Source organism: Protopterus annectens, chromosome 2.part1 (genome assembly GCF_019279795.1).
Source record: "Protopterus annectens isolate FY-2018-M chromosome 2.part1, PAN1.0, whole genome shotgun sequence".
Lineage (NCBI taxonomy): Eukaryota > Metazoa > Chordata > Ceratodontiformes > Protopteridae > Protopterus > Protopterus annectens.
The window spans coordinates 646,240,826-646,263,105 of record NC_056729.1 but is presented as its reverse complement, the minus strand read 5'-3'; the positions used below and the strand labels follow the sequence as shown (position 1 = coordinate 646,263,105).

Here is a 22,280-nt window from a genome sequence, read left to right as displayed (position 1 = left end):
ATCTAGGTCAAGAGAGGTCATTGTGCCCCTCTACTCTTCACTTATCAGGCCCATAATTGAATACAATGCCCCATTTGGGATGTACCTTACCCGACACCTGCAGCAACTGGAAAGACCCCAAAAGTACCTCGCCAAGAGGATCAAGGGACTCAAACAGATGCCCTATGCAGTTCGGCTAAAGAAACTCCAGCTCTACTCAGTTGCGTACCACCTACCCAGAGGTGATCTGTGTCTGACGTATAAAGCTATGTCTAACCCAGAATTAATGGACATGCTCCACCTCAAGAAATCCAAATCCCTTAGAGCTACATGCTCCAGGGACTTGAACCTCAGCAGAGAAATAAATAGGACATGCTGGAGGGACAGATTCATATCCCAGAGGCTCCCCTCACTCTGGAACAAAATCCCAATCCATGTTAGGCAGAGCCCCTCACTGACCCTATTCAAGAGAAATCTTGACGAGTGGATGGGAGATCGTAAGTTTACCCCTGGGATCTCTTCTGTGTCCTTGCTAGACAGAGGTACAGTAAACTAACCTTAATAGGGCTACCTTCTGTGACAGTCAACTAATCTAAAAGGGTGGCGAAACCAAACACACTCTGGCTCGGCTTATAAGTGCCCTAGGGCAGATAGCCTAGTATCAGCCTATGAACCTATGGCTGAACATGGTACATCGGTGTGGTGCCTGTTCATTTTGTAGTTTGTGTAGAACACAGCCTGGAAAGTTATCTGATCCTATGGATACTGTGATATAGGCTTTGGAGAGTGTTTTTTACCTGTGCAGCCGTGATGACAGCAACTTTGCAGTCTAACATTATAGAGATGTGCTCTTTCATGGGTGAGAGGGGGGGTGAGGTTAACACTGATCCTATCTGCCAGGATGTTGGCAATATCAGTTGGGTCTGTATATTTAGTGCCATTGAGCTGTAACTCAGAGCAGATCGGAGTGTGGCCATGACATGGACCTGTCTGTTGGGCAGAGATCTCCTGAGTAGACAGTATGCAACGGAGTACAGATTGAGTTAAATTCAGTCTTGTTGCATGGGGCAACTGTTTGAGGCCAGTAATCCTCCTGTTGAGGTACTTCATTGGTCTTTCCAGCTGCTGAAGGTGCCTAGTCAGATTCATTGCAGGTGTATTGTGGTACTCTCTGACGGGTCTGATGACTGATGGGTAGAGGGAACCTCCTTTGACCTACATGCAAAGACCTTGGCAGTTTATGGGAACACATAGCATGATTTTCTGACCACTTTGTGAATGTGTTTCTGGAAGTACAGATGACTATCCACATTTGTCCATAGATCCCTTATTATCACCTCCATATTTAGGGTGTTGGCACCTATGTGGCATTTGTATGACTGTAGCTCGAGGACATACTTTTGACACCACATCTGCCTGACTGAGACCCTTTTTAAGGATGTCTCTGTTGTCCCAAACATCGATTATGACAACTTTTTGGCAGTCATCCATAAACTCTGCTAAACATAGCCCTCGTGTGTTTGACTGTATTTCTGAAAAGTATACACCAGACAGGAGGGGTCCCAGGACTGAGCCATGGGGGACAGCTGTTGTTACCAGCTTGTACAGGAGACCATTATTCTTACCTTGTGTGATCTATCTGTGCTCCAGTTGGCAATCCATCAGATGACTGACGTATTTATGCAGAGGTTGTTGATTTTATGGATACGACATGTGTCTGGGATGTTGGCAAAGGGCTTTTCAAGGTCTATGTGGGACATGTGTAGCTCATTTCATTGATGTTTGTCCTGGGTGACTGCCTTGTAAACAGTCTAGCAGGTTTGGGAACCATGATCTGCCCATGACCAAACCAAAATAAGTAGGGTTGGGTGTTTGTAGGCTCCCAATAGCTCTGTTTATGAGTTCCATCATGATGGACTCCATGGCCTTGCAGATCAGGCTTAGTAGGCTTATAAGACAATAGTTCCCATGTTCTCTTGTGCACCAACACTTGTGGAGTGTATCAAACGTTGCTGTAACACATGCAACAGTTTCATATCCTGTACAGAGGGTGAGTCTCAACAGACTGTTCAGGTGCAGGCTCTGTTTGTTCTGGAGTTCACTTATGACACAGCTAGGGAAACAATGTAATCCCATAGATGCCGTGTTTTCAGGTTTGAAAGGAGCTGTTTAACCATTCTATATGTGATATCTGTGCTTTCACAATCTCCAGGTATGATGATAGGGCCTTTTTTCAGTGAGAGGGTGGTATGTATGTATGGGCCTGTGTGATAGGATGTTGGCAATGTAAGTCATTTAAAGTTTGCACTGACTCAGGACATATATGAGTGTACATTGCTATTTATGACATAGCGGAAGGAAGCGTCATGGTTCTCTATGGACTCCTTCAGAAATTCTTTTGCCAGAACATGGATTGGATAATATTTGGAATGCACATTGTTTGTTGATGATACTGATTGCAGGTTTATTGATCTTCTTTGCTTTTTTCACTTTCTGTGAACAACTTAAGTACTTGTGGTACATAGTTTGATTATGACAGGGTTCCAATATATTATATGTGCTGTTTTCATATAACTGTGTGCAAAAGGCAGGATTGGTGAATAGTGACAGGTTCCTGGGGTGAAAAATGCAACTGCCAGATATGTGTGGCCCACTGCTGTACTCAGACATGGCCTAAGTGTGTGAGCATGCCCAGTATGACCTTTCAGTATGTTGTTGCCTAACATTTGCTTCATTTATTGAAGTGTGTGAGCATGCCTAGTATGACCTTTCATTGTGTTGCTGAATGAAATGCACTACATTTGTTGAAGTGTGTGAGCACACCCGGTATACACATTTATACTATATGTATGTGGAAAATAAAGTTGTATTTTTACTGCAGGGCTCACCTTTGTGTCATAACTCAACAGGGATCATGCTGTGCATGCAGGGCTTCCATGAGACACTTTGCATAGACTTATCAACAGTTCTACATACAGGGGGGACAGCTATTCTTTGTACATTTCTACCCGGGGGCACACCTGATTGTTACTGTGGATGTACATAGGATGAGGGGTTCACCTGACACTTATACACATTTGCTAGGCCTGCACTGCTATGTAAGGTACACCATTTCAGTCTGTACTGTTGCCTATCGTACTGGCTTAAGGCATACTACTGTACTACAGATCTTAACATCCAATGTCACCTGGCCTGCTGTTCTCTGTCTGCATAGGCCTGTGGGGGAGGTTACCCATATGCCTCTTTAGGGTCATGCTACAGCATTTCTTTGTGTTTGCTTTAGTGTACAATTGGCCTGCTGTGTTTGTGCCAGTGTAATGCTGTTATGGCTTAGTGGTTCAGTACTGTGACTATAATGCACAGTATCCTGGGTTCGAGCCCTGTCACTGCTTTTTATTTTCATGCTGGGCAGACCAGACTGTTTAAGGAACAGTAAAGCAAATATGAGCATGTTTACCTGACTTTGCTCAACTTTGCCCGACCTTGCCTAACATTGCTCAACGTTGCCCGGCGTTGCGTTAGTTAGCGCAGGCAACTTTGTTTACATATACTAAATAGTGGTAAAAGCTGCTTAGCACTGCTTTATATTGCTTAAAACATGGCAAGCATGCCTCAGGTGGAGCTGCAGGGCTGCCTATGTCGGATGCACATAGTACACTCCCTATACATGTTTGAAAACAGGTAGTGTCAAGTTAGGCATCCCTTTTATTTTATGTGCGAGTCAGAGAAAGGTATCATTTCCAAGGTTCCTACTGAGCCAGTGTATGTGCTATGCGTTGCCTCTTTGCCAAGGCCAAGGCATACTGGGCACGACTCCTTCTGCCTACTGGGGCAGGCTCAGGTTGTTCCTCCTCCGTGTCACGCTCTGCCTGTGCAGGCCTTGGTAATGGTGGGGGGGCTGTTTGGCCCTGCCCCTTGCTGTTCCTGCTGCAGCTGTTTTTGCAGGATCATATTGTGTAGCATGTCACATATCATGACAATTTGGGTACATGTAGTTGGTGAGTACTGCAAGGCTCCACCAGATGTGTCCAGGCACAGGAACCATGACTTGAGCATCCCAAACACACACTCAATAACATTTTGTGTTTGTGCGTGTGCCTCATTATGGTGTTCTTGTTCAGGTGTGTGTGCATTTCTGATGGGTGTCATCAGCCACGGCTCCAGTGCATATCCAGCATCCCCCACTAGTTGACCGTCAGGGATGTCCCCATTTGCAAATGTCTGGTACAGCTGCATCAGATGCCAGATATGGGAATCATGGTAGCTTCCAGGGCAGCCAGCACACACATTCAGTATTATGTCCTGGGCATCGCACACGACCTGGCAGTTGATGGAGTGGAAGCCTTTGCAGTTGATGTAGGCCCTACCCCGCTCACCGGCTGGTGCTTTGATGTGTATGTGCATGCAGTCAATTGCACCCACTACTTCAGGGTATTCCGATATTTGCTGGAAGAGACGCATATTGCTGGCCAATGCCTCACGGGAATTGGGGAAATATACATGATCACCGACATTTGCTGACATGGCATTCAGGAACTGGTGGAGTATCCTGGATGCTGATGCCTGTGAAATCCCCATCATATCACCAGTTGGTCTCTGGAGGGTACCTGTTGCTAGTATTCTTAGGCCAACACATACCTTGGTTTCCACTGGGATGGGTTCCCCACTGTTGGTTCTGTGTGTGAGGTGTGGCCTGCACAGCTCAACAATTTGCTGTAGGTGGTATCTGTCCATTCTATAGCGCTCCACTATCTCCAGCTCATGTAGCCCCTAGTAGGTTACACTGGTTTTGTACACTCTTCTCCGTCTCCTCACTGTGGGTTGCTCAGCAGCATTCGTAATGGCACCACCCTCAGCATCTTGCACATGTTGCTTTTTAATAGCAATGGCAGCCCCTAACATTTCTTTGTCTCAGTTAAGCTTTTTAAGTTTTCTCTTCTCTTTGTATAACATGGGGGAATGTTGTTTGCAGAGTTTTAAGTGCTGAGCTGGGCTGGGCTAGTGTACTGCCTGTGTAATTGGCTGATTCTGATTGATTGCACATGGCAGCTCTACTAGTTCTCCTTGCTTAACTTCCTACTACTTCTTTTCCTTCCTTTTTCCTTTTTGTTTCCACAGGGGGCAGCGCCGCACAAACAAGCACAAACACGCGCACACGAGCACACACTCGCGCAAACAGGCTTACACAGGTGCACATCCGCCCACACAGGCTTAGCCAGCCTTACACAGGCTTACACGGGTGCACACACGTGCACACAGGCTTAGACGGGTTTACAGGCACGCACACTCGTGCACACACTGTAAGCATCTTTGCAAGAAACTTTAGTGATATCCACAGCGTACACCTTTGGTTTCTGGGTTTCAGTTAAGATAACTGTAGACACGCCTCTTCCAGTCCTGAGTAACTCACAGCAAACACATGCCACTCTGCTCCAATAAGCTTACAGTCTTTCATACATACCCCCTCATGATGTCACCTATCTTCTACTCTACTACTCCCCTAATCCTACACTTACACTCTAGGGACATGGTTCACATGGCAGGGAAAATTGGGATTCACTATCCTTATCCTCATTTGCATAGGATTGCCTACTAATGCTTGGTTACATCTCTCAAACTGAGCTTCCCCCCTTAGCAACCACTACTCAGTAGCCATGTTGTCTTCAGCCTGCCATTCACCTGCATGGCAGAAGAATATTTTTAATAAAATGCCTATTTTTGTTTTTTTTTTAATTTTCTGTTTTTTATAGCGCCGCACGTTTGTGTGGCGCTGCACTACTCTTAAATATCGGAGATCGGGGAAAAAATATTTTTATTATTTTGCAACAGATATAAATGCCAATAGCCTTATATTTGGCCATTGGCATGCTTCCTCAACTGGATGCTTCCTTTATTTGGAGCTATCATAGCTCCATTTTGCTATTTGCAGAACGGTACTCCGTTACCAACGGAGTACATTTCTGCAAATAACTATACTCTTCCACGGACAGGTTAGTGTTTCCTGGATCGCAAAATTACCTCATTTGCATAGCTTTCAGCAGCAAATGAGGTAATTTGCATAACATGACGCTGTCCGTGCAAGAGTAGTTTTACTAGCTCTCATGCACACCCCTGCCGGCTGTTGCTGGATCGCTCAGCAGACATATTGGCTGTCTGCCGGCTTACTCTGCTCTTAGACGCCATGCAAGCCTTCGTGAATCCGGCCCATTGATTATTTGTGTGAATGATTAGTAGGAGAATTCTAGCTAGTCTAATGTTCCTAGTGAGGTGTAGTGGTGGGCTCTGTGTGGAGTATTTGCAGCAAATTTGGCAGTCTTGTTATAATATGCTTCTAGTTTTGATGTTTCTGTTTTAAGTTAGTGAAAATTGGTGAGGCATACAGTAGAGATGAAAGCATACAAGTTCTAGCTATTGATTGCCTAGTTGTGTCCATAAGATATGGCTTTATCCGGTAGAGGAACCCTAGTTTCATGTGTATTTTTTTGATAACCAGACAGTTACAGGTGAAACTTAAATCTTTCATCAATTCAAATGCCTGGTAGTTTTGTTTGTGATACTGTTTCTATGTTTGTATTGCTAGATAAGTAAATATGAAAAGAGGATACCAGTTCTATATATTTTTGGGTGTAAATAGGATTAGCTTAGTTTTATTAACATTAAGTAGTAGGTGGGAGTTGGTTGCCCAGGATTTGATTGCAGTGAAAAAAAGTTGTGGTATTTCTTGTAGTTCTGGCAGAGTGTGTGCAGAGCAGAAGACTGTGGAATTGTCTGTGTGTTGTACCATTGAGACTCGGCTGGTTGTAATGTTTAGTTTATTTGTAAAAATGTTAAATAGTAGCAGCCCTTGGATTGATCCCTGTGGGACTACTACTGTGACTGGCAATAGAGGGGAAAGGTCCTGCTGCCAATTAACTGCTTGTAGTTGTCCAGATAAGTAGCTGAGGATCCATTTTACAGAAGAGTGACTAAGTCTGAGAGAGTATAGTTCGGTGAGGAGTTTTTGATAAGTGACTGCTTTTGGAATCAAATGCTTTTGACAGATCTATGAAGAGGGAGGACACTAGCTTGCCTTCATTTCTGTATTGGTTGATAGTGTTAGTAAAACTAAGTAGGGCATTTTAGTATTGTGAAATGTTATTTTTGATGAAGTGATTAATGAGTTAGATATAGATAAAATGTTCAGGTATTTTGGATAGGGGAGATAGAATTGCTTAGGGTCTGTATTTTGAGATTTCTGTTGCGTTTCCCCCTTTGTGTAGGGGAATGATGTATGATGTGTTCCATTTTTCAGAGACGTGTTTTTTCTGTAATTGTATTGTTAATATGTATAGAGAAAGAGTAGGAGATGGCATCTGTTGCAAGTTTTAGGTGTCCGGCTGGCAATTTATCAGCTGCTAGGGTAGTTGATTTATGTTTGTTGAGCAGTTTTCCTATTGTGGAAGTTTGGACAGTTTGAAAAGAAACATTATCAATGTTATCATAGGAAGAATCTGAGGATCTGAGAGAGAATTTGTGCTTTATCATTTATTAGGGATAGAATAGAATTAGATAAATCAGAATTGATTGCATTCCTATGCTGCTTGTGTTGTTAGTGGTATTTGGGGTTGGGGTGGTGGAATGGGCATACTGGAGTATATTTTTTATAGAGGACCAAAATATTTTTATTATTTATTTTAAAGGGAGACCCAAGGTGGTATTGATACTACTAGGGGAAATTTGACCAGGGAATGGGGGGATCTTCCCCTACTCTTCTCAAAAGATGCTGTAGGATCTTTTGCAGCCACACAAGCTACTACCAACTCAAGCAGATAGGACCTCAGTTTAACATCTCATCCAAAAGACAACACACTCAGGAGTGCAGCACTTCCCTTACGCTGCACAGCAGTGCCAGCAATCTGGGTTATTATCATATGAGCGAATCGCACAAATTGCGAACGGTCATAATATCGAATGTACCAGACCTCAAACTTCCTATTGTGGTGGGGCTGTGCCACCCCATCCCCCACTAAATATATATTCCAACTCCAAGATCGAACTACAGTGAGGAAAGGGCAAATATCCCATTCTTCACTGTACCATGATCTCAGAAAAAGCACTTCGAGGTCCGGTACGTTCAATATTATGAGCATTTGCAATTTGTGTGATTTGCTCATATGATATAGACCTCAACAATCTACCTAGTATGGGAAAAGAACCCACAGCTTTCTGCAGGAAAGATGAGTGTGCTACCTATTGTGCCACTGACGCTGCTGATTGTTGGTTAGTATCTAGTCAAGAATAGATTCTTTGTTTGGTTTTTTTTTATCTATCTCTATTGTGGTTTGGATTAATTGGGAGAAGCCATGTATGTTTAGGGAGTTTGATGGGGTTTCTGAATTACATATATGCCGATGTATGTTGAAATCATGCATTATGAAGGTTTCTTGGTAAAGGTTTTTGAATAACCAGTTGATGGTATCTTCTACGGTACTTATGTTGTTGGTTGGAGAAATATATATTCCTATCATAATAATAGATTTGTTGTTATTTATTTTAAATTTTGTGAGAATAAAATCTGTGTTGCTAAATTTTGGGATTCTAAAGTTTAGTAGGTCTACATCAGTATTTGAACACTATTGCTGTTCATCCTCCAAGCTTATCTTTTCTATCAAGCCTTTGTAAATTGTAGCCTGGAGGTAGCATTTTATTGTCTTTTATTTCTGGTTTGAGCCATGTTTATGTTATGACAACTGCATCTGAGGAGTATTGTACAAGCTAAGCATGGAATTCATGTATCTTGCTGGATACAATTCTGAAATTTATATTTATGAGGAACAGATGTGTTCCTTTAGAAGGAGTGTGTATTAGGATGTGGGGATTTATTGTAGGTGTGTTGTGGGAGCATTGTTAGATAGAGTGAAAGTATTGCTAAGTGGATAAACAGTAATCAGAGTTTATTGATTGCAATAGGAAGAGACAGATGAATATTGGTAGTTTGATAAGTAGATGTAGTTATATGTAAGTAATTAGTAATTTTATTAGGGAGTTATAGAGTACGTTAGGAGTGTGAGGAAAGGAATGCTGTGTAAGGAGTAAGAGGAGAGGGTGGTGAGATGTAGCTAGTTAATAGAGTAATTTAGGAATGGTAATAGTTGTGAAGAAGGAAGTAGTCAGAGGTGGTAGGAGGATTTACGGGAGGAATAATGGTGTGATAGTATTTGATGGACTGAATGTGGGTGGAGTTTAGAGAGTATAAAAGTAGATGTGCCGGGTGGTTGGGAATTGGGAGTAGGTTAGGGTAGTGGAGTGAGTTGCACCTAGCTATGTATTCCCACAGTCAAAAATACTTTCAGCTTAGGAGAACAGTAGGTCATTGACTATTACTTGTTTATCATTCAGGGATATCAGTCTATGAAAGATTTTGCTTTGATTACACAGTCATGGTTTAAATGCATTCAAAAATGAGTGCATTTCCTGAGTACAAAGCTAAGTAATGTCCCATGCAGGAAGGTCACTATGACTTTCTTAGAAATTGCTTCAAGAAGAAAATATTTGTGATAGTCTTGAAGAGAAGATGGGGTCTATTTTTAAAATAAATAAAATAGAAGACTTTCTGTGGTTTGGCTGATTGCTGTGGTCTTATATAACTATGTGAGAAACAGATGAGTAAAGCTTTCTGATGGTGTTTTATCTCAGCTTCAGAAAAAAAAACTGCTACTTTTTGGTGCTATTATATTATACCCTAAGCTTAAAATTGCCATCTGCTGGTACATGAGAGTAAAATATTAGCTATATACATTTAACATACCTGGCAGAAACCAATGCTCTTCTGTCCCTGTACTCAAATGTCCAGTTGCTGACTTTACTGTCTGTTTACAGTGTAGGCTTAATGGTTATGGGGTGAGAGGGAAACTGCCACAGAAGCAAAGTTTTTTTGGGGGGAGCGATCAGCCAATTCAGATCTCGCTTTAATGCAATAACAGCTTTTAAAAGCCAGTATTGCATTTGCAGTCATACCTGAGCACCATGGCACTCAGTGTGTGGCCTAAACTATTTGCTACAGTTTAAAAACAAAAAAAAAAAAAAGAAAATTGTTTTTGTTTTTAACTAAATACGCACTGTAGCATTCCATTCAAGCATAAACTGTACTGTTTGCTATGTTTGTAATTACATTGGTAGCAAGCAGTTTGCTACAGTTAAAAGAATAACTTTTTGTTGTTGCTGTTTAATAAAATGTGCAGAAGGAGTGAATGTAGTACTTTTTTTTCTCTTATTAGGCAATAAGGTGGTTTATGGAAGCCGCGGTGGTGCAGCGGTAGCGTTGTTGCCTCACAGCAAGAGGTTCTCCTGTTCAATTCACGGCTGGAGTGCCTTCTATGTGGAGTCTGCATGTCCTCCCCGTGGTCGAGTGGCCTCTGAAAGACGTGTAAATGGGTGTGCCTTCGCTGAAGGTTGGGTGTCGGGCTGGCAACTCGGCACCTTAAAAAAATCTACTGCCAATCATTAGCGGACCAGAGTTCCGCTGTGGTGACCCCTAACCGAGAAAAGCCAAAAAGACAAACATTAGGCAATAAGGTGGTTTATGGTACTGTCAACTAAATGAAACTTAAAACCATTATACAATGAATTCACTACTATTAGCACCTCCATGAAGAACTAAACAGTAAACCATTAAAACACCATTACATGGTATTGCACAGTACACTGCACATTGGCTGACATTTTATCAAACATTTGCCTAACCAAGTTTCAAGTGTTTAGGCAAGCATTAGACTTTTACATTGTTGAAGGAGGTAGCTGCTACTGAAATTGCAGCACATATAGTGAGACAATATTGAACCAGTAGTGCCACAAATTGCCGGGTTTTTTTTCTTTAAAAAATTACAAATAGTGCAAAACCTTCATGAAGCAAAAAATAAATAAATAAAATAAAAAATAAAAAAAGTAAAAAGCAGCCTTACTTTTTCTATTTTATTTGCACATTACTGCAGGATGATTGGTACAGAACTGAAATTCATGGGGAGAATCCGAAAAATGGCACTTTGTCTTTCGGGGACTGTTTAAAGGGAGCAAATGATTATGAGCATGTTTACATGCAGCTAGCATGAGTACAGTGAATGTAAAAGTAAAGTGATTTACTTTGCAGAGCAAGCCCACATTTGGCTGTGTTTCCTTAAAAAAACTGTCAGCAGAGTATTTAACTCCGTCAGGTACAAAAAATTACAAAAATGTACTTTACTTTCAGACAGTTTATTGTGAGTATTTTAGAAAACAAAACAGATGTGAGGATCCTTGTCGGCAGTAAAAAACACAGATAATCCTTAACGCATTTATTTAAAATAACAAAACAGAGCGTTTTCGCCACGGGACACCGTGGCTTCTTCAGAGGTAATAAAAAGCAAACATTCAAACACTCCGTTTAAATCAGGCAAGCACGGAAGTGACATCTTCCTATTTCCTGACAACGGCAGCAATTTTTAAGTCATGTAAACATTTTAAAAGAGTTTTTAAAAGTGCCTACAAGGCACTCAACAACAACCATACCCGGAACTAATACAATTTAAAAAACCTGGTAAAATTGCCCTACAAATATACATTGTAAGTTAACTTAAAACTGAAAGATCAAATAAGGAGAAACACATCTCCTAATGGATGTATAAGAATATGCAGAACTACAACACAGATAACTATTAGCTATAACTTGTTCCTAAAATAAATCAACTCTATATAGTCACAAAAACATACAGATGACTATGAGGCAAAGTTCATTAACTGGACTACAAAAAAGTATATATTAAGGACATTACCTAAATAAAATAAAATTTATAATGTATATATGTCCCAAATATAAAACTAGTACTGACACCTGTATATAATATAATAAGTGAGAGCCTAGCTAAACATCATTCATATTAGGAGATAAGGCAAACCTTTAATTACTAACAAGTGGGACAGAATCTATCTGAGATAACTTTTCAATTTTAGAACAGGAGCTATGTTGCAGTTACTATTCAGCCCAGGATGACTAAATGCATCTAAACGTAACTGCCATTCCAGCTCCCGATTTTCCAAAATCAATGAGGTGGGGCCACCCCTAACTTTTAGTGGTACGTGGTCAATGGCCATGAATTGAAAACTATGACCTGGATTCAAAGCTATGTGTTTTGCTAATGCGTTTTCATCTTTACTGTTCCTAATCGCATACAAATGTTCATACATTCGGTCCCGGACACGCCTGTCCGTTTTCCCAATGTAGAACCCTTGGCAACAGTTACACATAGCAATGTAGATAATAGATTTACTCTCACAATTATTTAAATTAAAACCAGACAAGGGTGGTGGGTTAGTGATATTTGATAATCCAACATATAATGAAAAGATGACTATGTTACTTGAGACTGATGCTTACATAAAATCTTCAAAGAGTGAAGTCAATGGCAGTACCCAGAGAATTAGGGGTTATTTTAGGGACCTGTTCCTGACGGGAAAAATTGATATGAACTTGTATAACTATATTGACATCAATTGTTCAAAAATACCTGTCATGTTCGGAATCCCTAAAATTCATAAGAGCATTAACAATCCCCCTATGAGGGCATTGATTGACGGCAGGTCCTCCATCACGTATCCTTGCTCGAAGCTTATTACAAATATACTTGATAAATATATTAAAGGTATTCCAAGTATATGTAAGGACTCGTGGTCGTTTCTGGACAGCATTAATTGTACCCCATATAACAGTGGTAACAACTTTTTAACCATAGATGTCATAGACCTATACACTTCTATACCGCATCAAGAAGCGGTGGAGTGGATTGGGTCTATGCTCCAGGACCTTGGGGCTTCTAAATTGGAAGTTGATTTGGCCACTGAGTTACTGGAAATTGTTTTGACCAGTAATTACTTTACCTTTAATGGTGAATTTTTCTTACAGAAACGGGGTGTGGCGATGGGCTCCCCCTGTGGGGCTGGAGTAGCAAACTATGTTATGGGATATTGGGAGGCCAATATCTTAAAGAGGGTCCCTGGCCTTATGGAACCTGTCATATTTTACACCCGGTTCCTGGACGACATGTTTTTGTTGTTCAGGGGCTCTGAAGTAGAAGCTGCAGCTTTTGTTGAGACTATCAATACAACCACTGAATTTTTGAAATTTACTTTTAAATTTTCAACTAGTGAGATAGACTACCTCGACGTTAAACTAGTAAAGGACATGACGGATCAGGTACTGACGTCAACTGTGTTCAGGAAATCCACATACTGCAACTCATTCCTGCACTTCACCAGCTTCCATCCGTATAGGCAGAAAAGGTCTATTGTGAAAGGACAGCTGGTGAGGGCAGGAAGAATGTGCAGTACGTTGGTGGACTTTACTAAGGAATGTTCCTTATTAAGGGAGATGTTCATTAATCGAGGTTATCCAGATAAATTGCTACTGGAACTTATAGGGGAAGTTGCTCTTAAAAGGAATAATGGTTTTTATAAACCTTTATTATTCCAACAAAATCTTGGACACATTGATCCCGGTACCAATATAGGTTCTGAAGGGTTTTCCCCTAGGAACGAAGTGAGTGCCATAACAACACCAAGAAGTGTAGAATGTGACTTTTCCTTGAGTTTTGTGACTACTTTTAGTAACAACTCTAAAGGTATTTTGGACATCATACGAAAGAACTGGCATCTTATCTCTTCCAATGCACTGCTGGTTGAAAAACTAGGCAGTGAACCTAGATTTATATTTAAAAGATCAAACAACCTCAAGGAATTACTACAAAGGGACGTACCCCAAGGCACATTCCATAAAAGGAGGGGTATGTTTAGATGCGGTTTCTGCAAATTTTGTAATAATGTACGTATTGGTGAGACATTTCAGGTCAGGGACAAAAAGTATGACATCAGGTTTACTCTTAATTGTGAGAGTAAATCTATTATCTACATTGCTATGTGTAACTGTTGCCAAGGGTTCTACATTGGGAAAACGGACAGGCGTGTCCGGGACCGAATGTATGAACATTTGTATGCGATTAGGAACAGTAAAGATGAAAACGCATTAGCAAAACACATAGCTTTAAATCCAGGTCATAGTTTTCAATTCATGGCCATTGACCACGTACCACTAAAAGTTAGGGGTGGCCCCACCTCATTGATTTTGGAAAATCGGGAGCTGGAATGGCAGTTACGTTTAGATGCATTTAGTCATCCTGGGCTGAATAGCAATTGCAACATAGCTCCTGTTCTAAAATTGAAAAGTTATCTCAGATAGATTCTGTCCCACTTGTTAGTAATTAAAGGTTTGCCTTATCTCCTAATATGAATGATGTTTAGCTAGGCTCTCACTTATTATATTATATACAGGTGTCAGTACTAGTTTTATATTTGGGACATATATACATTATAAATTTTATTTTATTTAGGTAATGTCCTTAATATATACTTTTTTGTAGTCCAGTTAATGAACTTTGCCTCATAGTCATCTGTATGTTTTTGTGACTATATAGAGTTGATTTATTTTAGGAACAAGTTATAGCTAATAGTTATCTGTGTTGTAGTTCTGCATATTCTTATACATCCATTAGGAGATGTGTTTCTCCTTATTTGATCTTTCAGTTTTAAGTTAACTTACAATGTATATTTGTAGGGCAATTTTACCAGGTTTTTTAAATTGTATTAGTTCCGGGTATGGTTGTTGTTGAGTGCCTTGTAGGCACTTTTAAAAACTCTTTTAAAATGTTTACATGACTTAAAAATTGCTGCCGTTGTCAGGAAATAGGAAGATGTCACTTCCGTGCTTGCCTGATTTAAACGGAGTGTTTGAATGTTTGCTTTTTATTACCTCTGAAGAAGCCACGGTGTCTCGTGGCGAAAACGCTCTGTTTTGCTATTTTAAATAAATGCGTTAAGGATTATCTGTGGTTTTTACTGCCGACAAGGATCCTCACATCTGTTTTGTTTGGTTTGCTTACTTCTTTTTTCTTGTTAGTATTTTAGAAAACGTATAGGAGAGGTTTTAACCATCTATTCATGTGCAAAGGAGGTTGAAATTCTGAGAATAGTAATATTTTGGCGGCAAGATAAAACTAAGTGAAAAATAATGTAATACACTTCAATCATTGAGGAATTAAGTGGTATCTGATTTAACTGTTTAAAGAACTTGTTTTGGCAGATCAACATGAGATTTAATAACCAAAGCAGGATATCAACTGTGGCTACTTTGAACTCAGTTGAAATAGTGGAAAGGAAAAATGGCACTTCTCAGAGAGCTACAAAACATATAGTCATATAACCAGTTCTGGTTTCATAATTATCTAAAGAATAAAAATGTGTCTTTAATATGAGATAACCTTATGAGTCTGTATCTGCTGTTGCTTTTATTAGTTTTGTGACTTCCACTTATGAAATATTTTGAGTTTCTTTATTAGTAATAGTAGTTCACTGTTGATTAATTGGCCCCCTTCCTGAGTTCCTGTGGCAGCATATGTATTGTGGCTAAAAAAGAATTACCAGTGGAGTCTTCTGAGTCGACAGAACTGGTAGTCTTCATAACCAGCCATTAGTTTCAGGACATGAAGCAAAAAGATATAGGTAAAATGTTCAATTTGATATTAACTTATATAAAGTACTGAAGAGCTAATAAACCCAGGGGAGAATTCATAAAGGTTACTGTGAAGTATAGTGGTAATCGTGATTGAGACATATGCTAATTAGACGTGTGCTCTGTCTCCTGGAACTGCCTCCAGGAAATCATCTACACACCAAGTGATTCAGAAAATTGTTCATATGTGTAGATCAGCTTGGCCAGTCCTGCCATATCACAGTAGTGGATTTCAGCCAAAAGATTGTGTTCACCTACCATCAATTAAAGTAGCATGGGGATCGGGGATGGGGGGAACCACTAGCCAACAGGGCTAATACAATTGTGCCATAATGACACCAACGATAGTATGAGAATTCGGGGGGGGGGCAATCAGCCACCAACAGCAGTACAAGGATCGGGGGGGACAATAGCCACCAGGGATAATACACTATGCTATAATGGCACCAACAGCAGAATGGGGATCAGGGGATAGGGAAAACACTAGCTACCAGAGATAATACAGTTGTGCCATAACAGCACCAACAGCAGTATGGTGATCAGAGAGTGGGAAGAAGCAGTAGCCACTAGGGCATACAGCAGTATGGGGATCAGGGAATGGCAAGAAGCAGTAGTCACTAGGGAATACTATAAACTCTTATGTCTTGATTGCACTTACACTAGTATGGGGATTGGGGATGGACAACTCTAGAACACGTACGGGGACTGTGATGTGTGTGTGTGTGTGTGTGTGTGTGTGTGTGTGTGTGTGTGTGTGTGTGTGTGTGTGTGTGTGTGTGTGTGTGTGTGTGTGTGTGTGTGTGTGTGTGTGTGTGTGTGTGTGCGCGTGTGTGCGCGTGTCTGTGTGTGTGCGTGTGTGTGTGTGTGTGTGAGTGTGCGTGCGTGTGTGTGCGTGTGTGTGTGTGTGTGTGTGTGTGTGTGTGTGTGTGTGTGTTTGTGTGTGTATATGCATGCTGTTGTTTGAATGTTTACTTGTATGTGTGGGAGAGTGACTGAGGGGAGATGCATGTTGCTATATGATGTGCTAGCAGCTGTTAACTACCACAATTTGCAGATCAGCAGTGATCTGGAAGTCACACTTGTAACTGTGATTCAGAAACACGCAAATTAGTCTTGTTAAGGTCTTTCCTCATCACAGCTAACTTGTCACTACATCACAGAATATTGCATCACAGGTCATCAGTTGCACACAGTTTGAAGCTGAAATCTTGTCTTAGGAAATGCAGCAGTGGCAGAAGTTTTTAACTTTAATGCTGCAATCTTTGTAGTCTTAGCAAAATTCATTTGTAAGAGCCGTAAAATGTTAATCACCCACATTCTTTTCTTTAGTTGTATAAGTCAGTATAATCTATCCAGTTTCATAGTCATATTGTCTGTATAAAAACAAGCAAATAAATAAATAAAACCAAAAATGTACAGCTACTCCCCAGCTCAGCTACTATACCATTCATTGAAGGTAGGTAAGAATTAAATGTTACAATTACATATGAGCTCAGGCACATATCTCTCAACCACTTAGAGCAAAACAAATATGGCTAAAGCCTAAAATGATGGGGGACAAATAGGGACAGATTTTAAATATTGCTCTTACAAACTTAAAAAGTTGATAGAATAATAGGTTTTGCATTAGCATGAATTTTCTGAAGGTTGTGGAGTCTTAAACTCAAATGTTTGTCATTATTTAATGGCTTTAATCCTCAGCTATTTGCCAAAAAGGTACAGATTTTAGGAGGAGCACACCAAAAATATGAGGCACAAATCTGGACATTCTGTGAAAATCTGTACAGTTGATAGGTCTAGATCAGGGTCTTAACTAAAGCCATTCAACAGAACGTTTCCAGATATCCAAAGCAATAGATGGAAAGCCTCATCTGAAAAACATGTTTTAATTTCCTTAATTGAATTTGATCATTATATTTGTATCAGTAATTTATTCCATAGTCTTGACATCCTCACCTAAAGAAATTAGTCTTTCTCCTTCCCTACCAGACTTGCCCTATAGCTCTACCACCTTCACATAATTTGCCCGTTTGTTCCATTGAGGAGGAAAGAGCCAGGTATCCCCAGGCAAGGTGAAAGTCCTATGGCCGATTTGTTATTGCTTCGGGTGCGTACTTTGAGAGTCAGTTGGTGAAGAGTAGGCAAGTTTGCTGGTCAGTTGTTGTGGCCTTCCCTCCCCATTGGAGTATCCCGTCTCTTGTGGCAGCTCACTGAGATTTGCATCTGTGCTGCTGGCTACAAGCAGCATGACTCCATGTGCACTCTCAGTTTATGTTCATGCACCCAGGAATGGAATTCTGACAGGATAATGCTCCAAAGGTGTAGCACCTAGTGCTTCCAGAGCCAGAGCCACCTGCCTACCTCCACGATAGCCGAACTAGCAGTGGCTGCTCACTCCCATTCTCTCCTGCCAGCTCCTGCAGGTGGCTAAACCACTAGTTGAATTCTGATTGCTTGCCTCATAATCAGGGCTTTAACTGTCTACACCACAGAGCTGTCAAAAGAAGGGAGTTGATTTTTTTGGTGTTATTAAACATTTTCATATCCAAACATAACTTCCTGTTTCTTGTATCAGTTGAATCTAAGACCCAAAGTTGCCCTTAGGTACTTATACATTAAACTCTCAAATACATAAATTAAATTCCCTCTAAGAAGGTGATAGTAGACAGAAAAACAGCTTTAAGTTCTTAAAGTCTATCACTGTAGCCCACTTGGGTTCATAGGTTCATATCTTCATACTAGGCTAATGACCACCAGGGTCTTTATAAGCCTAGCTGTGCTACCCAACCCAGTTTTGTTCCCGAGTTCCTTGGACACCTGCAGGTTGGTGTATGTTCAGCCAACTTCAGTATTTCTCCTTGTGTAATATCTCTGAACACATTCCATTCTCTTAAGATCAATTTTGTATAGATGCAAAAAGATGAAGATTGCTCAGTCTGTAAACACTACTCAGTCTGTGCTCAAACCAATGACTGGTACAGTAGGAGAAGAACAATATGATATATGTCTGGTTATGAAAAAGAGTGGATAAAAACTGTTTGTTACTAATAAAGATGGCATGAGCTTGTTATGAGTTAATGTTTAATTATGGTCACATTGATTCTCACTTTTATATGTTTACAGTCTTCGGAAATAAATTTGTTATCACCAACGCAGATCTGTATGTTCTGAAGTATGCAGAAGCAAATGCTAGTCATTTCCCACTGACAACACTGAATTCTTTGCGGGACGGTATAAGGACACAGTGCTCTGGTTCACAAGAGGAGAAGAGGTATGTTTGATCATATTTTTATTATTTTTATTTTATTTTATTTTACATTTGTTGACCGGGCTAGTCCAGCTGGATAATTTCCATTTTCAGTGGAGGCCCGGGGAGAAAAGCTCCACAATTGAAAACAAGGTTAAACATTTAAGCAACAGTGCATACATTTTAGTCTAGTAAAAAATACAGCTAAAAAAAACCAGATGAAAAACAAATAGTCCTAACTATATATTAAGAAAGGTTGTATAAACATAATTGTTGAAGAAATTGTTTGTACTTTTTTTTTTTTTTTTGGAACAGTACAGTAATTAAGTAATTTGTGATAGCAGAGAAAGATGGGGATATTTAAATAGGGAAATATGACTGAAGAAAGGAAAAGTCATTTAGTCTGGATTGGTACAGGAGCAGAGCCAGAAGTTGTTCAGATGTAATAGAAGTTGTTTTTTAAAAAGGTGAAAGGAGTCTAGTGAGGTAATGTGTGAGGGGAGGTTATTCCATATTTTCCCTACGGAGTTTGAAAATAGACAGTTACCTGCTGAATTTGTAATTCTAGTTGTGTTGACTTGTAGCTTTTGCAGATCGCAGCTGTTTCAAGTTATTGTAGGGGTAAGGAGGTTACTGAGAGCGGGTGTTTTTGTTGGTTGATAAAGAATGTTATGTGTAATTAAAAGTTGTTGATAGATAAGCTTGTTAGGTAGTTCTAACCAGTGTAAGTGTTTTAAGTTCTGACAGTGGTGAGTTCTGTACTGGGATGCTGTGGCAAAACGGGCTATATTATGATAGGATGTAGTTAGTTTTTTCAGGTTACTTTTAGAGAGATTGGTGTAAATAGAGGAAGCATACAGTAGGGTGGAGATAAGATGTGATTGAGCTAAAGTGGTCCGTGCTTCTGGTGTAAGGAAGGGTTTGATTCTGTACAGTGAACCTATCTTTTTATTTACTGCTTTTATAGTGTTATTGATGTGACAATCATAGTTAAGATTATTATCAATAGTAACACCAAGCAGTTTGGTAGTAGAGTCTGGGGAGATAAGAGAATTGTCACCTGCAGTAATAGTAAAATTTAGTTGAGAAGATTTGTGGGTAGGTGAGAATAGTAATAGTTTTGTTTTCTTGGAGTTGAGGAGGAGACATCTTTTTGAGAACCACTGTCCGACGGTCGAAAAGGTAGATTGTGTGAGTGACTGGAGTTCAGATTGGGTGGAAGCTGTGCAAATGATGGTAGAATCATCTGCATATTGTATGCAGGTAGTGTTTTGGATAGATGATTGAAGATCATTAATAAAGATTGAGAATAAGAGTGGACCTAATATTGATCCTTGAGGTACTCCTAAGGAGATAGGTAGTAGAGCAGATAGAGAATTTTTCCAGAGTACTGCTTGTTGTCGGTTTTCAAGGTAGGATGAGAACCAGGTTAAGGAGGAGAAATCCAAGGCAAGTGATTTTAGTATGTGTAGAAGAAGTTTATGGTTGACCATGTCGAAGGCTTTTGACAGGTCTAGGAAAAGAGAAGCAGTTAGTTTGTTATTATTACAGTTAAAGTTTATGGTATTAGTAAAAGAAAGTAGTGCAGTGGTAGTACTATGTGAGGGTCTAAATCCATGTTGAGTGTTTGCTAGTAGGTTATTTTGAAGGAGATGGTTAAGTAGTTGTTTGTGTATACATTTTTCCATGATTTTAGCTAGTGGAGATAATAGTGCTATTGGGCGAAAGTTAGAAAGTTCAGTGGATTTGCCTCCTTTATGTAAGGGTATGATGTGTGATATCTTCCAGATTGCTGGAAAATCACTTTCTTTTATGGATCTGTTTATTAGGATCGAAACAGGGTAGGCTACAGCTTTTGCTGCTACTTGAAGGAATTCAGCAGGAAGCTTATCTGCTGAGGGGGTAGTGGGTTTAAGTTTTTGTAAGAGAGATTGTATGTAGGAGGTGGGTATGGGTTGAAGTTGAAGGAAGGAAGGACTTTGTTGGTGTTACTTAAGATCAGTTGGGAAGCATCAGGTGATAAATGGCTTGCTAGTGTTTGTATGGAAGTAGTAAAGAAGCTATTGAAGTTATTGGCTATTAAAGAGGGATTATCAGGGTCTAGATTCTGTGGGTTGGGTGTTACTACTTTGCCTGGGGTAAGTAGATAATTGATAGTAGACCAGAACTTTTTTGGTTCTTTTTTTGTGGATTGCTGAAGTTCAACATAGTAGTTCTTTTTGTCTGAAATAATAGCATTTTTGGTTTTGTTTCTCAGCTCTCTAAAGGTTTGATAATCTGTTGGGTTTCTAGAGGAGCGCCATTTTTTCCAAGATTTATTTTTAAGCCTGATCTTTTGTTTAGTATTAGAGGTAAGCCAAGGTGCTGTTTTGGTCTTTATTCTAATGGTACGACTTGGGGCATGGTGGTTTAAGATTGTAAGGAATGCTGAGTTGAAATGTTCAACGGCATTGTTGAGAGAGAGGTGTTTTAGAGGGGTCCAGTTGTATTGTGAGAGTTCTGTTTGAAATCTTTCGGGATTAAATTGCTTCTTTGAATATAGTGTTCTATGTGAGGTAGGTAAGTTTTGATGGGTTTTAGCTCTAATGACATATGTGAGGGAGTGATCGCTAAGGTCATCAGGAAGGATGCCAGTTTTGTAGTTTTGTGAGCGGGAGTTTGTAAGAACCCAGTCTAAGGTGGTTTCTTTTTTGCTTGTTTTATTTATTCTAGTGGGACTATCAATTAGTTGTTTGAAACCAAAAAGGTTTAAATGGGAAGTAGGGTTAGCATTGTTATAAGATTTCCAATCAATATTAAAGTCTCCAAGGAGTAGTGTTTCTTGAGGGAGGTTATTGGAGAGTTGTTCAAGAAGTTGTTCTAATGTGGGGATGTTATTTCCTGGGGGCAGGTATGCACAAATGATGTTTATTGCTTTAGTAGTGTTAATTTGAACTCTAGAGCAGATTATTTCTGCATTATTGTTTTGGGTAAGAGCAAGGTCAAGAAGAGTAAGCTTCAGGTTAGATTTATATAGGATAGCTACTCCACCTCCTTTCTTGGAGGTACGATCAAGTCTAACAATGTTATATCCAGGTGGGGTAATTTCAATGTCTTTAATAGACGGTTTTAGCCAAGTTTCTGATAAGCATAGAATGTCAAAGTTGTGTACTTCTAGTAGGGCATGTGTTTGACTAACTTTATTACAGATACTGCGTATATTTAGATGGGCCAAGGATAATATGTTTGTGGGTGTAGTTGATGGAGGAAGGAGGGCTTTTATATGGTTTCTGTGTGTTTCAGTAGTTGTAGGTTGAGGGCCTGGATTGGGGTGTATGTCACCATCCTGAAGTAGATGGAGTAGTAGACCATAGTTTTTGGTTTTGTGTTTTAGAAAAGTGTCAAATAATTTCTTTGATTTAGTTTTTAGTAGTTTGCAGTGTAATAGTCTATGGTATTTGGCAAGTAGATATATGGATTGTGAGGAGGTAGGTAAGTAGGATG

General features: G+C 39.9%; 1 protein-coding gene across 1 annotated transcript in view; it reads left to right on the top strand.

The window, feature by feature from the left end:
* The window catches only part of EFHC1 (EF-hand domain containing 1), an 856,688-nt gene that overhangs the window by 682,539 nt on the left and 151,869 nt on the right, over positions 1–22,280 (top strand). The window contains exon 9 of the mRNA XM_044062385.1: positions 18,674–18,821. Coding sequence (XP_043918320.1) covers positions 18,674–18,821 — 148 coding nt within the window. The remainder of the gene's footprint in view (positions 1–18,673; positions 18,822–22,280) is intronic.